The following is a 15,793-nucleotide window of genomic DNA, read 5'->3' as shown; positions in this document are numbered from 1 at the left end:
ATATCATTATTAAAAGTTAAAGTAACTTCTAAATCTGAATCTAAGTTATATAATTATAACAAAATTTTAAAGTGCACCAATATAAAATTTCAAATTACTATATCTATCATTATTAATATTTATTTATATTATTGCTTATATAAAAATACTATCCATAGTGTGTTTTATGTATGAGGGAAGATATAAGAATATCAATTTCTATATTGTTCACATAGCTTAAACAGATGGTTCAATTAAATACATATCAAATACATATGGAGGTGTGATACAAAATAAAAAAATATTGTTACTAACTAAATATATTACAACTAGATAATGATGAGTATGTATCTTTAGGGTATTGAAGATATAAGAATATCAATTTCTATATTGTTCACATAGCTTAAACAGATGGTTCAATTAAATACATATCAAATACATATGGAGGTGTGATACAAAATGAAAAATATTATTACTAACTAAATATATTGCAACTAGATAATGATGAGTATGTATCTTTGGGGTATTGAAGATATAAGAATATCAATTTCTATATTGTTCACATAGCTTAAAGAGATGGTTCAATTAAATACATATCAAATACATATGGAGGTGTGATACAAAATGAAAAATATTGTTACTAACTAAATATATTACAACTAGATAATAATGAGTATGTATCTTTGGGGTATTAAAGATATAAGAATATCAATTTCTATATTGTTCACATAGCTTAAACAGATGGTTCAATTAAATACATATCAAATACATATGGAGGGGTGTTACAAAATGAAAAATATTGTTACTAACTAAATATATTACAACTAGATAATGATGAGTATGTATCTTTGGGGTATTGTATGTTAGAATATTTAATAGATGAAAAAGAGCATGGTATAAATAATTACAATTATTAGCTATAAGTATTATTTTTATGTTAATTCTAATTATTCCATGCGGGAGCACGGTTGATAGGCTAGTAATGTAATAATTTGATCTATGATCTATCTTTAAATAGTAACACTAGAAACTGTAAACATTAATTCCATTATTCTCCTTTTTATATTTATGAGTAGTGCTCCTGCTCTCTCTTTTTTTCAATAAATAATCTGATCTATCATCACTTTGTCCATCGTAATAAGTACATGATTAGCTTAATAATGAGAAGCAGGTTCATCCCACTAAAATTCGGTCCATTTCACGGAGGATGAAATGGTTTCCAAAACTAAAACACCTCGTAATTTCGCAATTCATTCAGCCTGCAGGGATGATGTAGTAAAATGGATCATGAACACAGCCCTTCGGCAGCCCTCTCTGGAGCGGTGAGAGGGCCAGAGCATAGGGTTGAGGACCAAGTTAACTTGCACTTGATAAATTAAACACGATAGCATGAATTTTCTTAATACAAATCATGGACAGGATCGGCTCATCCCCATGGTTTAAGATGTTATCCCTGCACCTTCTCCTTTCTGGCATGAAACTCATTCCATTATCCAATCATCATTCAGATTGTTTTCGTTTCTAGAGGCAAGGGATAAAATTCAGAGTCATTCTCAACTCAACAGATGCACCTTGAACGACGGTGAGGCGAGGCGAATCCAGCTCAGCCCAGCCCAATCTTAGGAAATGTATTTAGGCCGACATGTGATGATGGAACTATCGGGTTTTTTTGGGCCGAATCTATTGGACCAGTTTGCAAGCCCAACAGGCTGCCCGACATGTCCCACACACACTCACTCGCAGCCCAAAAAAGATTCGTCATGACGAAATCTATTGTTTTCGATCTTTTCGGCCCAACAAAACAATGAATGAATTAACCATCGATCCATCAAATGTTTGCTTCAAAATACAATGCCGATTAATTAAGGACGACGTACATGAATGAACAACTGAACGCAATGAGGAACAAAATTAAAGTGATGGAGGAGGAGGAGGAGAAGAAGAAGAAGATCGAATCGAATGAAATGAAGAGAAAATCTCAGCATGCAGCAACCTGCAGCCGGACGATCAGTCGACGTAGACTGCGCATGTGTCCCTGATCTCTCCATCTGCGCCGGTGCGCACGCCGATCCTGCCCATGTTGATCATGGAGACGGCGAAGTCGGCGAAGAAGGTGTCGAGGTACGAGTCGTTGCTGCTCATGAGCTGCACGTAGGCGAAGGAGAGGCTGTCGTCCAGCAGCGCCGCGTCGGAGCCCAGCAGCGCCGTGCGGTTGTACACCGACTTGTAGTAGCCCACGTCGAACCTGTTGGGCGACACCGGGTCCAGCGGCTGCACGCTCGCCACGTTCCCCGCCGGGCACGCCGCCGTCAGGTTCTTGGCGTACGCCGGGTCCATGGCCGGGTCCTGGTCGCCGGCGCCGGTGTTGTTGTAGAGCCGCTTGGAGAAGGAGGGGCAGTGCGCGACCCCGATGGTGTGCGCCGCCGAGAGGACGATCATGTCCTTGACGGTGAGGTTCTGGGCGGCGAAGTACTGGGTGAGCACGGTGACGTTGCCGTCGGCAGGCGGCAGGAGGCGCTCGGCGTCCTCCCTGCGGGAGACGTTGCCGTCGCGGCGGCCGGTCTCGACCTGGTACGCGGGGCCCTGGGTGAAGTTGACGGCGTCGCGCGCCGCCATGGCCAGGATGTCGGCGCAGGAGACGACGAGCGGGCAGGCGGCCTCCACCTTGGCCTTGACGGCCTCAATGGCCTCGTAGCCGCGCACCGTCGAGTTGGGGTCGGCGTCGCGCTGGGCGGTGCCGTTGTGCGACTTGAGCAGCAGGGTGGCGTCGCACCCGGCGCCGAAGCAGTCGTGGAAGTGCAGCCGGAGGAGCCCCGCCGGGAGCGTCATGTCGGCGGCGAACAGGGCCAGCAGCTCCTCGCGCACCAGGTCCTCAACGCCCGGGCAGCTCGTGTTGTAGTACCCGTACTGCAGCTGCGCATGCGCAGTCGTGCTCAGCATCAGGCTCGCCGATGCCGACACCACGAGCACCAACAAGGATAGGGAGGCCGCCATGGTCGCCGGTCGTGGCAAGCTATAGCTAGCTAGGTACAGATTATTGATGGATCGCTTTTCTTTTGGATGATGATAAATTGACGATGACGACAACGGCGAGCTGCAACGCGTACTTATAGGCTTTTGCCTGCCTGACTTTGTTTAATTGGGGCCGGGACGTGCGATCGAGATACGCACACCATCGAACCGGCCGGGGAAGAAGAATGTTCGTCGTCTCTGCGGCAGCCGGTGGCCGGATGCAGCAGCCGTTGACCTTGCTCGATCGATCTTGCTGGATTGGATATGCATATGCTGCAGTTCATGGCCGGCACGACCGGCCGCCACCATGGACGACACGCATCCCATCACTCCTTGGGACCATGTGCGTGCGTGCCCAACAAACGGCGACGGCAGAGAGCTGGAGGTGATCGAGGGGGATGAATTCAACCAAACGAGCGAGTAGTTAGTTGACATTATTAGTATGCACAACAAGATTTACACTCTGTTCGCTACATCCAGCCAACAGTGTTTTTCTCTCACACCAAACCAGCACCAGCCAGTAGTAATTTTCTCTCATAACAGATCAGCACCAGCCAGCAGACACAGCACAGCGAACAAAGTCATATATATATATATATATATATATATATATATACACACACACACACACACACACACACACACGGGATAATTGGTGTCCATGTTCTATTCTTTCCCACCAGACAATTAACAACGGTTTGAATTGTGTGTTCCATTCCTTGCACGGTTGATGGTATAGCCTAGTGGTTATAAGAGTCTCGGTAGCACTTGAAGTTCTGGGTTTAACTCCCCATGGGAGCGCAGCGAGGCACCTGTGATAACTTTGTCAATCTCGAAAATTTGCCGGCTCGGTCTTCGAAGATGCTCATAGGGTAAGATTTGCACACGTGTATTCATAAGGGTGTGAGTGTGCATACGTTGTGAGTGTCTGAGTTATACCGTGTAATAAAAAAAATAAAAAGAAAACCTGAATTTTCCATTGCCAAGGTGTTCTTCAGTTAATCTAGCTGTATATGCTGCTGCTGCCGCCGCTGCCGCCTGTGAAAACAAAGAGGTCAGCACATTTTATTGCTTGTTTTATTTGCTTGTGTGCCCTTCAAACATTCATCAAACACTAAGTACTTGCACCGTGAGCTGAGGGCCTTGACCTTGAGGCACAGGCATCATATCTAGCTACTAGTCTAGTACATGACTCTTCAGCGCCCCCCTGGCACAAGAATTTTTATATCTTGCGCGCGCTAGTTGTCACACAGCTAGGTGTGCTGCTGGATTACGCGGAGTTAGATTTTTTTTTAGATAAAGAAACATGAATATCCCAACCTCGTTAGATTACAAGCATAGCCTATTATTACCCGGAGTTAGATGAGTTGCGCATGCAGTTACCTAGCTAGATTCTGGGACACATATAGTTTCAGTTCTTAAGGGAGGAGACATCCATCGTTACTCCAATTTTTCAACCATCATTTCTCATGTAGATATAATCTTTGAATAATTATTCTGAAGGGCCCCCCCTCTTTCATTCTGTCTAGTACTGCATTGTCCTTTCCTTGGATACCACCACATGCCTTTACTCAAAGGCTGAGACTTATTTGAAGCTGCAACTCCGTCTTTCAATCTTTGCAGTTTGCCTGCTTTAGTACAAGTTCCACGCGCTGGACTCACTCCAAGTATCACTGCAAAAGCTTCATTCAGGCTATGTGACACAGAGCGCTACATTCAGGCTATGCTTTACTTGTAACGACAAGACAATCAGGCCCTGGGGATCATTTATTATATTCACGCATTACAATGGGACTTGCCCAAATTCACAATCAGAAAACTTGCAAAGCAAATTCCATGCAAAATCATGGAAACTGATCGAGCGACACGTCAAATCATGCAAATCCAAGTGGAGACAACAAATCATATGAACAGCAGACAGCAGTTCGATTCACACACGCATCACCACTCTGCTACATGGCAGAGTACTACTGTCTGTCAGAGATACTCGGTAGGCATATAATCATCACATGAGCAGATGATGAGCCACGGCCAGCGTAGTGATGAGAGCCAACCCGGCGGTTGTGGTCAGCTGGTAGTAGCCCCTGGCAGCGGCGGCGCTGGCGCTGGTGGTCGCCGGTGCCGCCGGCGGGTTGACCTTGGAGCAGACCTGCCTGATCTCGCCCTTGTGGTGCGTGACCACGCCGAGCCTGCTCATGGCGACGAAGGAGGCGGCGAAGTCGGCGAAGAACTGGTCGGAGGAGGTGGCGTTGGCCTGGACGGCGACGTAGGCGCTGGTGGCGGGGTGGAGGAGCAGCGCGGCGTCGGTGGAGAGGAGACCCCTGTTGCCGGCGACGAGGGCGTAGTAGTCGGCGTCGAAGGTGGCCGGCGAGGGAGGGTCCAGGTAGACGAGGGTGGCGTTGTCGCCGGGTTTGCACTGGCCGCGCAGGGTGGCCGTGTAGTTGGCGTCAAGCGTGGGGTCGGAGGCGCCGCTCCGGCCGCCGAAGTTGTACAGCCGCGGCGACACCGTCGAGCACCGAGCCCGCCCGATCGTGTGCGCGCCTGAGCAGAGAGATTTGCAAATACGGATATTAATTAGTGGGCCTGCCCAATAAATATTCAGCCCATTCATGGAATCCAGCCTCTAATCGGCTCAAGGTCCATAACACTCTGTTCTGTATAGTGAGTGCACGGCCCATCAAGACCTAGCAGCCAGCCCTTTATTTCTTTCGTGTTTATTTAGCCCCCTTTATTCCAGGCGCTGCTGGGGGTCACCCATGTGATCCCCCAGCAAAGCAAACCCGTCACACCTTGTCCACCTCAGATTTTATATTTTTGAGCTTAAATTAGCTCAAAAAATCAGCCTATATATATAGTATAGTCAAATTTGTTTCAAAATATTTTTTTTGTTTTGAAATAATTTTTTAATGATTCCAGCAATACAAAAAAATTATTCAGGAACAAAAATAAATTGTTCCGAAACAAAAAATAGTTATTGAGCCTTGTGTGATGGTTTGACGTCAGTCGCCCGAGCGACTCCTAGTATTTATTTAACAACCCCCCCTTCTACTATATACTATTGCATTTATCATGTTTTCTATGAGCAAATTGACTTGATGCGAAAACTTGAGAAATATAATTTAACAAATCTGAGAGGTAACTAGATTTGAAGAAAAAGTATTTTCTTTTGTTTCCCTTCATATGCAACGAAATTGACTTGATGCGAAAACTTGAGAAATATAATTTAACAAATCTGAGAGGTAACTAGATTTGAAGAAAAAGTATTTTCTTTTGTTTCCCTTCATATGCAACGAAATTGACTTTGAGATGTACAAATAATACGAGTTGACTCATAATGAAACTAATTATTGTAACATGTAATTTTTGTATTTAAAAGTAATAATTTTTGAAAGTATTATTGGTTAAAGATGAAAATGTTTGACTTTGATTAAGCTTAAAAGTTGTTATATTTTGGGACGAAGGTAATGGCTCGTACGGGGAGGAAAGGTACATATATAATTATTATATTGACTGAACTGTGCTTCTTCAAAAGCAACGTGCATAGTAGGTAGCATACCGGAGAGGACGGCGAGGTCCTTGGCGGTGAGGTTGAACTTGGTGGCAAACAGGGCGATGATGTCGGCGATGGTAGCGCCTGGGGGCGGCGAGTTGGGTGCCACGTCGGCGGCCACCGACCTGTTGCCGTCCCTCCGGCCAGTCGGGAGCGGGATGAAGGGCCCTTTCGTCTGCGGCATCGATCATATCGAGAACAACAAATTAATAAATTCAGTATGATCGATCTCCATGGATCTCTTGGATCGATCAGAGTCATGCTCATCAGCGTACCAGCCTGACGGAGTCACGCGCGGCGAGGGCGAGCGTGTCGGCGCAGGAGACGACGCCGGGGCAGGCGGCTTCGAGCTTGGCCTTGACGGCGTCGACCACCTGGTACCCTCCGACGCCCTGGTTCAGCGGCGAGTCCTTCTCGGCGGTGTTGCCGGGCGTGGAGTCGAGCAGGATGGAGCCCTCGCAGCCGCCCACCAAGCAGTCCACGGAGAAGAGGCGGAGCACGGGGCCGGCGAGGTCGGGCGACTTGCCGAGGATGGCCGTCATCTCCTTGAGCACGATGTCCTCCGCCTGCGGGCAAGTCTTGTTGTACGCGCCCATCTCCAGGTGGGCCTCCGCCGGCGGCGGCATCATCGTCGTTGCTATTGTCATCAGGAGCAGCAGGAGCGCCGCTGCTCTTGCGGCGGCGGCCATGATGATATCTATCTCTTCCTGTTGGAGCTTGCTAGCAGTGGGCAAGAGATTGCTGATTGATTGACGACTGATTTGTATTGGATGCAGCTATATATATGATTTGATTTTGTTCCTGCGGCGGCGCACGGAGGTAGAGGTGTACTGCTGCTGCAAGCTAAGTACAACACATGCATGATGTAACTGTAATCCATCATATCGATCAGCTGATCCATCAGGCGTTGACAAGGCGTTTTGGTACTGCTGGTACTTGCGCTTCTGCTGCATCTGTACTTCACCAGGCCATCCACACAGCAGGATCAAGAACGTAACGTCGTCAACTGCTTATAAAATAGTACAGTATTATATATATCTATATAGATAAGGTTGTGTAATCCAAGTGTCGCTGTGATTATACATATGTCACCGAGTAATAATCACAGCGACCATTTTCTGCATGCATAAAACTAAACTCAACCAACAGCCCATTATTAAACAATTATTCTACTAGCTATTAGCTATAGTAGGCCAGACAGCGGGTGTCCAAAGACCATTCCCGTTCAAAATACTACTCCCTTTGTTTTCTTTATTTTATTTGCCATATATACGTGTCTCGTAATCTCGTTTCGTTGCACAAGGCGTTGACCAGGGGCGAAGCTAGAAATTTTCAGCACCGGGGTCGACGTGTAGTATTCTTGATTTTCTACGGGGGTCAAGTATGCTATTTGTTGGTATCCGTTTATGTGATGTATGTATGAAGTACTCCTTTCATCCACAGATTTAAGGACTTGTGGAATTTTAGCACAACTTAAGCAGAGAGGAAAATTAAAGGACACACACGCACACATATATACATATATATACCCCTCAATCAAACACCTAGCTTAGATCACAGCTCATGCAATAAAATCATGCCCACTCAGTTAACCAATGACATAAATGTCACTCAAGTACCTCTAGCATATGGGGATTTATTGGCCCCCTCCGCCCCTAAGTTTATGTCACAAAAACTATATATAAATTAATAAATATAGTAACAGTTGATTAAATGGCTTGTCTTGATGAGTGAAATAATAGTTAAGCCTTGTATTTTAAACAATGTGAGTGTATAGCTCTCTGATGTCAGTAATATGAATGCCAGTCAACTTCATCCGCTGACCACCACAAAAAAATTAAAAAATCTCACAATAATAGATCCAACAACCCAATTAAGTTACTATTTTATTCCAAGATGAAAGTAACGTTTGGTGTCTTTTCCTTTGTCTACTGGACGTCTCATATGTCATATCTCTCGCAAAAAAAAATAAACAACGAAATATGTCATATATCTGACTTCATACGCAGACTTCAATTTTTTTTTTAGGGAAACGCAGACTTCAAATAACAATCTTTTTCTCTATCTGGAATTCATGCTACTTGGAGTCTCTTTGGGTGGGAAGAATCAGAGAAAAGGTGATGTTTGCACTATTGGGCCAACGATGGGCTCAAATCGCAGCCCAAGGCTGCCTCATTTAATTTGGGCCCTTTTTACAGCAAAGAAAAATACTGATGGTAAACATCATCACACTACTAGATCTTTATGCAACTACACTAGGTTTTAGTTTGCAAGGGCCAAAGTGTAACCTTGAAGAAAGGTTTTATAAAAACCAAGCTAAGGCAGGAGCTCCTCGTTCCGAGAACGTGCGATACACGGTTTCATATAGCTAGTACTGTTGCATAGTAACTTGAAATGCAATCAAGCAGAACTGAAAAAAAGAAGGGAAAAAAATTCTAGGAGCTGGATCATAGTATGCATCATGCATGGCAATAGCAATAAAGAAGGCTGGCTGCATTGTGTACCTATGTCTTATTATTCCAGCACACTTCAGCCTCGAGCACCGTTAGAAGAAAAATACTGATGGTAAACATCATCGCGCGCACTACTAGATCTTTGTGCAACTACACTAGGTTTTGGTTTGCAAGGGCCAAAGTGTAACCTTGAAGAAAGGTTTTATAAAAACCAAGTTAAGAGAGGAGCTCCTCATTCCGAGAACGTGCGATACACGATTTCATATAGCTAGTAACTTGAAATGCAATCAAACAGAACTGAAAATAAAGGAAAAATTCTAGGAGCTGGATCGTAGTAGTATGCATCATGCATGACAAGAGCAATAATATGTGTGATAGATGTACATTAATATAGGCCCCGCCCAAGACCAAGAGTAGTATCCAATGCAAGCATGGAAGAATTAAATTAAATTAAATGTATATATCCTAGCTAGCTAGATTTTTTTTTAGTACAAGAAGTAGTAGGCCATCACACCCACAATGCGGATCGACAATACAATTCGAGATGGCAGCCATGCATCTACTACTAGCTACTACGAATGCATGAACACAGCACAACTACGACAATGATGGTAATAATCAATCAGATCATCAGTTGACGACGTTGCATTTTGTCCTGATCTCTCCCTGGTCGCCGGTGAGCACGCCGATGGAGGCCATCTTGTCCATGGAGACGGCGAAGTCGTGGAAGAAGTGGCCGTCGTACCTGCCGGAGGCGGCCTGCAGCACGTAGGCCCTGGTGAAGCGGTGGTCCAGGAGGTAGGCGTCGGAGCGGAGCAGGCCGCGGCGGCGCGCGACGTGGCGGTAGTAGCTGGTGTCGAAGGTGACGCAGCTGCCGGGGTCGAGCTCCGACGTGCCGTTGCTGCTGCCGTCGGCCATGGTGCAGCGCATCCGCAGCCTGTCGGCGTAGCGGGCGTCGAGGGCGGGGTCGGCGGTGCTGCAGCCGGCGGAGGGGTAGAGGCGGTCGGCGTAGGAGGCGCAGTGCGCCTTGCCGAGCGTGTGGGCGCCGGAGAGCACGACGAGGTCCTTGACGTCGAGGCCCTTGGCGGCGAAGGCCTGGACGAGGAGGTTGACGTCGCCGCGCAGCGGGGGCAGCTCCCCGCAGCTGGCGGCGGAGGAGGTGCGGCCGTCGCGGCGGCCGAGCGCGACGGGCCAGGAGGGGCCCCTGGAGAGGGCGACGGCGTCGCGGGCCATGAGGGCGAGGACGTCGGCGCAGGAGACGGTGGCCGGGCACGCCGTCTCGAGCTGGTCCTTGACGCGGGCGACGAGGTCGAACCCACGGAGGCTGCCGTTGGGCATGGCGTCCTTCTCGGCCGTGTTGTTGGGGGTGGAGTCCAGAAGCACCGACGCGTCGCAGCCCTGCACGAAGCAGTCGTGGTAGTGCAGCCTGAGGAGCGCTGCGGCGAGGTCCGGCGAGTCCCTGAGTGCCGCCGCCGTCTCGTTGCGCACAATCTCCTCGGCGGCGGGGCACGCCTTGCTGTAGTAGCCCACATCGAGCTGCTGTGCTCCTGCAGCAGCAGATGCTCCGGTAGTGCACAGGACTGCAGCTGCTAGCAGCGCCAGTCGTAGCAGTGCCGCCGCCGGTGCAGGAGGAAGGGCGGCGAGCGGGGGCGTCCTCCTCCTCCTGCAGGTGGTCGCCGGCGGCGCGGCCATCTTGATCTAGCTGCTAGTGATAATTGAATTGAATGAGCAGTGGTGGTGTGTACTAGTACTACTACTACTGTATGTGCTGCAACGGGCAGCGAGGTGGATGCCCACACCACACCTCCTATATATATTTGTAGGAGCACTGCGACTGCGCTGCACAGGGTGTAGCTAGCTCATGTCCATCACTGGTGGAGTATCTGAATCTCTGAAGAAGCTACTTCTGAATAAGCAAGTACAGTAATGCGGTGCAGCTTCGATTCTCGCGCACAGCCGGTGGGTACGGTTGACTTTAATCTCTGCTGCTAGCTGGATGATTATATTTGAAACGATCTCAGCTAGCTAGCTGGCAGCTTATTAGCAGTTTGCATCAAGATTGGAGAATCTTCGCATCGCGCGCCCAACCCGTCGTCGGCCTTAAATTAACTAGCGCTAGCTACTCAAGTAGTATATACATAGTATATATATGTATATATAATGTTATATATGCAGGGTGGCCGGTGGTGATTCTGTTTCTGGATGGGATGCATAACGTACGGGATTACTTTGACTATATATCTTCTCCCATCCAAGCCTACACATCCGCGTTATAGTTCAGTTTCAGTTCAGCTGGTGCCATCTCATCTCATCTCATCGTTCATTATTCAGGTTAACAATGCAATGCAATACACTGTCCCTCACACATCAGGCTAGGATAATGATTCCATCTTTTTTTTTAGATTATTAACATCTGGCAATCAAGAAACACATACAGTGTCATGTGCAGCCTAGGTACCTAGATAGCTGCTCCTCACGGCAGGCACGCAGTAGTAGATTTGCCTGCTGCCTCTGCTTTGTATATAGATGGCCATTCGGGCCGCCCAGCCCGGCCCAGGCACGGGCCCGACCTAGCCCGTTCTTTATCGGGCCATGCCTAGTCCGGCCCTATGTCCCAGCGGGCCGTTCCGTGCTAGCCCACGGGCTTATTTCGTGCCGGGCCAGCCCGACATTGCCCGGCACTATGGCACAGGCCAGGCCGCCCGAAGCCCAAAAATTTTAAAAAAAACACACCTCAAACAACTCTAAATTTCACAATTTTTTTTGAATTCCAAATTTCACAAGTCATTAGCAAAACAAAATATCACAGGTTGTGTTGTGCTGTGCCGCCGCCTCCCGCAGTCCCGCTGCAACACCTGCTGCGTGCACCGCCGCCGTCCGCCGCGCCTCCCGCTAGCTGCGCCTGCCAAGACGAGCCGTGGCCGCCGGCACGGGGCGCGCGAACTGCGGCCGGTGGGGAGGGGTGGGCCAAGTGGCAGCCGGTGGCGAGGGGCACGGCGAGCCGGCGAGCGATGGCGTCGGGGGCACGCGGGGCGAGCAGGGGCCAGCGGCAAGGGGCACCGGAGCCGACGAACGTCGGCAAGGGGCGGGGCGAGCGCCGCTGCGCCGGCCGGTGGCGAGGCCGCGAGGGGTGGGGAGCGCCGGATGTCGGGAGAAGAGTTGGAAGACGCGGACGGAGTGAGGCGGCGGTGGTCTGAGGGAGACGGATCTGTTTTGGAGGCTAGGGTTTTTATTCTTTTATACTCCAAGGAGGTCGGGAGTTGAGGGGGGAGTGGGCTCTTAACGGGCCTGTTTTTTTACCAGGCCATGTCGTGCCTCCCAGCGGGTGGGAGTGGCGGCCCAGGCCCGGCATACCCCACCGGGCCGGGCCAGCACGGGCACGGAGGCCACCGGGTCGTGCCGGGCGTGAGCCGGGACAAAAAAAAAAGTGCTTTCGGACCGGGCGTCGGACTTCGGGCTGCATGGACATCTATATTGGTGTACATATACATCCAGATCCAAGTCGGTCGTGGCGATGGATGGTCCACTACTACAAAAACGTTGATTTGTCCCGGTTGGGAAACCGCTGTTGTCCCGGTTTCCCAACCGGGAACGCCTGTCCGGGACAAAAGGGGGTGCCCTTTTGTCCCGGTTGTGGCAACCGGGACAAAAGAGGACCTTTTGTCCCGGTTGGTAACACCAACCGGGACAAAAGGTGCAGCCAGCGCCCACGTGGCTGGCGCACCCTTTTGTCCCGGTTGGTGTTACCAACCGGGACAAAAGGTCTCTTTTTTTTTCATGTTTTTCTTTTCTCAATTCTTTTTCTATTTCAATTATACTTTTGCATTTCAATTAAACTTATGTATTGGAATTCAGTGTGTATGATCTCCACTAATATATACATATATATATAGTTACTTATATAATATTTGTCCTAGATAGTTTTCATATATAAATTAATTCACTTATATATATATGTATACACATATCTATACATGTGAATTCCTTTACATATGAAAATGTCTAGGACCAATATTATATAAATATATATATATACACATATATATTATTGGAGTGCTTATATATATAATACATACATACTCCATCATATTTGCATAGGTATATTCGTTCTTAATTACATAGTAGAATTTGCCTTTTGGAAATTTAATACATACATACATACTCATAAATAGAAATTTAATACATAGACACACATATATATTTACATAGTTATATTCGTTCTTAATTACATATATACGCGTATATTGTCATATTTACTGTGATTGTCAATATTAGATATTCCATCATAGTAGAATTCGCCTTTTGGATCGAGGACTTGCTCAACAATAAATCCGGAGAATTGTTCTTGAATCGCCATAACCTTTTCCTCCGGTATGAGTTTATCGCGCATCTCCCCGACCTATGGAAAAAGGGGATAATTAATTTCGACTAATTAAAATACGAGTTCAAATATTAACAAGTTTTTTTACTTACTTCCTCCTCCCAATCTGTCCAGCCCTTTGGAGGACCTACCAGACCATGGATGTTCTCGCATACATAGTATGCGCACAATACAGTGCCTGGTTTCTGCCTCATACACTTTAAGAGAGAAGAAATTATCAGGTATTTACATGAATATATAATAAAACTAATGAATCGTGCAACGAATCATCCAAGCGCGTACCGGAAAATCTGTCTTGATCTTCAATTCCTTGTCAAATTTGCCTGGATGATTTTTAGCGAATTCTTTCCAAACCCTGTGCATGATTAGAACAATTATAGTCAAGTAACAAAGTGATTCAAATTATCGGTCATGGACGGAGTAGTGGTAGAATTACTTTTTCATCATGTTAAGAAGATTTTCGTATTGTTCTGGAGGTCTCCTCAATGAGTCCATAACCACGAGTAGGCTCTTCTCGGGAATTATGACAATTAGGACAAAGTGTTCACTGCAAGATTATACGGAGGCAGTTCTTGGTAGTTAAGGTTTAAACAATTCGATTATAGAATAGAAAGAGTTAGACGGAAGGAATCACTCACGCAAAGTTGTAAGGAAACAATATCATTTGCTTGTTGTGATGAACGCTTATGTACTTGAACAAGTTTTGGAATATGTCATCGGGATTGTCCCGTAGAAGCCTCCAATTACAAGTAATTGGGTCGATGAAGCCGAGGTGAGAGTATCCCTTTCTTCTGCAAGTATGTATCTCCATTCTACATGATACCGAATAAATCAAGAGATCAGTATGTTGAGATCATGCAAAACAATACGTAAGGACAGTAAAATACTTACAGAACCCACAAGCCGACCATAGAGATGTCGAGGGCCTCCTGATGGAATAGTTGGTAAATTTCTTCCCAGTTTATCCATATAATGGCCTCCCCCCGTAAGAAATCGTCATCTTTAATCTTTGCGCCCTGCATGAAGATGCAATCGGCCATCGCACGCATGTAGTGCTGGTGCAGCTTATACATTTGCGTTGGAAGCACAGACACTACTTCGGGGGGTACAAGAGTTTTGCCGATCTCAAACGTCCATTTGACGACCACATCGGCCTTTGGAATATCTTCTCCCCCTGCAATCTGAGCGGCCGTCAGGTTTGATTCTTTCAGAAATGTAACAAAGTCTTGTTCTTGCGTCGTCTGTCCCACTACGAGAGGCTCTATTGATTGTTTCTTTTGGGCTCCGAGCTGTGGAACGTCGGACGACGACGACTTTGATTGTCTCTTCTTTTTCTCAGTAGTTTTGATAATTGTGCGTTCGTAGTCTGAAGGGGGGTCTCTCGGAATGAATTTTCTCTTATTTGCTTCGCACATTCCCTTAAAAAATTTCAAATCTATCGGATTTATCACTTTCTCGGGCTCCGGCTTCGGCTTCGGCTTGAAGTGCTCTTTAACTCTTTCTTGAGTTATCCGATCGCATTCTTCAAGGCTCATGTCCCAGGGTTTAATAGGAGCCTCCTTGGTTTTCTTCTTCTTTTCCTTCTTCTTTGGAGGCTCCCTAGCCGGTGCAGCTACCTTCTTTGCCGGCGGCCGTTTCTGCTTCTTTGCCGGCGGCGGAGGGGGTGACCATGGAGGCGACGGTGACGCTTGAGTGTTCATCGGCGCATGAGATGATGGTGATGGAGAATGTGCCGGTGAACCTTGCCGAGACAGTGCTGCCCTTGGGGAGTTTTGCGGAGATGCCGGTCTTGGAGAGGCATGCTGAGATGCCGGTCTTGGTGTTTGATCATCCGACTTTAGGACAATGTAGCGCTTATCCCATAGGATGTAGCCATGAATGGCTTCTGCTAGTGTCCTCTCCCCATCGCCTCCAGGAATATCAAGCTCGAGCGTCTCCCAACCCTGGCACACCTGCTCCACGCCAACTCTTGTGTATCTAGGCGGAATTTGCTGCCCGTGGTACACGTCGCCTGGTTCGGTTGGCATGGCGGTACCGTACGCAACAGTGAACATTAAGTTCTTAACGGCAGTCTGCAGGTCACAAGGTGTCCGGTGGGTGATCTCATCCACTGGAAATCGCTGCGGGGCCGACGCTTCAACTGCGGCCTGGATCCCCGTGGGCTCGGCAGCGGCGACGTCTGTGGAAGCGCAGCTGCTTTTCCGCTGAGACAGGTGATCGGCTGCGACACTAGGCTCTGGAGGCAACGTTTGCGCTTGCTGTTGCTGGCTCATTGCTACGGCCACTTGGCGTTGAACCTCTTCCTCCAGTCTTTGATCGTGTGACATGAGCCGTTCCTCTAGCCTTCGCAGGTGCTCCCGCTCATCATTCTTTCTTCTTTGCCGGCTTCTATATGAATCAATGTATTCCCTGAACCCA

At 47.7% G+C, this 15,793-nt stretch overlaps 3 protein-coding genes across 3 annotated transcripts; all 3 read right to left on the bottom strand.

Moving 5' to 3' along the window:
- Window positions 1-1,792: 1,792 nt before the first annotated feature.
- LOC120695817 (peroxidase 1-like) lies at window positions 1,793-3,434 on the bottom strand. Its single transcript, XM_039979052.1, has one exon. The coding sequence runs from the start codon at window positions 2,971-2,973 to the stop codon at window positions 1,987-1,989; it is 987 nt and encodes a 328-aa protein (XP_039834986.1). The 5' UTR covers window positions 2,974-3,434; the 3' UTR covers window positions 1,793-1,986.
- Window positions 3,435-4,723: 1,289 nt separating this feature from the next.
- On the bottom strand, window positions 4,724-7,309 carry LOC120659860 (peroxidase 1-like). Its single transcript, XM_039938125.1, has 3 exons — window positions 6,817-7,309; window positions 6,548-6,716; window positions 4,724-5,532 (listed from the first exon to the last, which is right to left on the bottom strand). Exons 1-3 carry the CDS (start codon window positions 7,228-7,230, stop codon window positions 4,997-4,999), a joined length of 1,119 nt encoding a protein of 372 aa, XP_039794059.1. The 5' UTR covers window positions 7,231-7,309; the 3' UTR covers window positions 4,724-4,996.
- A 2,141-nt stretch (window positions 7,310-9,450) lies between these two features.
- LOC120695816 (peroxidase 1-like) lies at window positions 9,451-10,760 on the bottom strand. The gene has a single exon (XM_039979051.1). It carries the CDS (start codon window positions 10,684-10,686, stop codon window positions 9,625-9,627), a length of 1,062 nt encoding a protein of 353 aa, XP_039834985.1. The 5' UTR covers window positions 10,687-10,760; the 3' UTR covers window positions 9,451-9,624.
- Between the last annotated feature and the right edge of the window lie 5,033 nt (window positions 10,761-15,793).

Source organism: Panicum virgatum, chromosome 2K, assembly GCF_016808335.1.
Source record: "Panicum virgatum strain AP13 chromosome 2K, P.virgatum_v5, whole genome shotgun sequence".
NCBI lineage: Eukaryota > Viridiplantae > Streptophyta > Magnoliopsida > Poales > Poaceae > Panicum > Panicum virgatum.
Note: the sequence above shows the minus strand (reverse complement) of the source record. Positions and strands in the feature narration are given on the sequence as shown.

Coding starts and splice junctions, on each gene's coding strand:
- LOC120695817 (XM_039979052.1), bottom strand. CDS start 2,973: ATGGCGGCCTCCCTATCCTTGTTGGTGCTCGTGGTGTCGGCATCGGCG.
- LOC120659860 (XM_039938125.1), bottom strand. CDS start 7,230: ATGGCCGCCGCCGCAAGAGCAGCGGCGCTCCTGCTGCTCCTGATGACA. Junction 6,717..6,816: donor CGCGTGACTCCGTCAGGCTG/GTACGCTGATGA, acceptor TCGATGCCGCAG/ACGAAAGGGCCCTTCATCCC. Junction 5,533..6,547: donor GGACCTCGCCGTCCTCTCCG/GTATGCTACCTA, acceptor CTCTCTGCTCAG/GCGCGCACACGATCGGGCGG.
- LOC120695816 (XM_039979051.1), bottom strand. CDS start 10,686: ATGGCCGCGCCGCCGGCGACCACCTGCAGGAGGAGGAGGACGCCCCCG.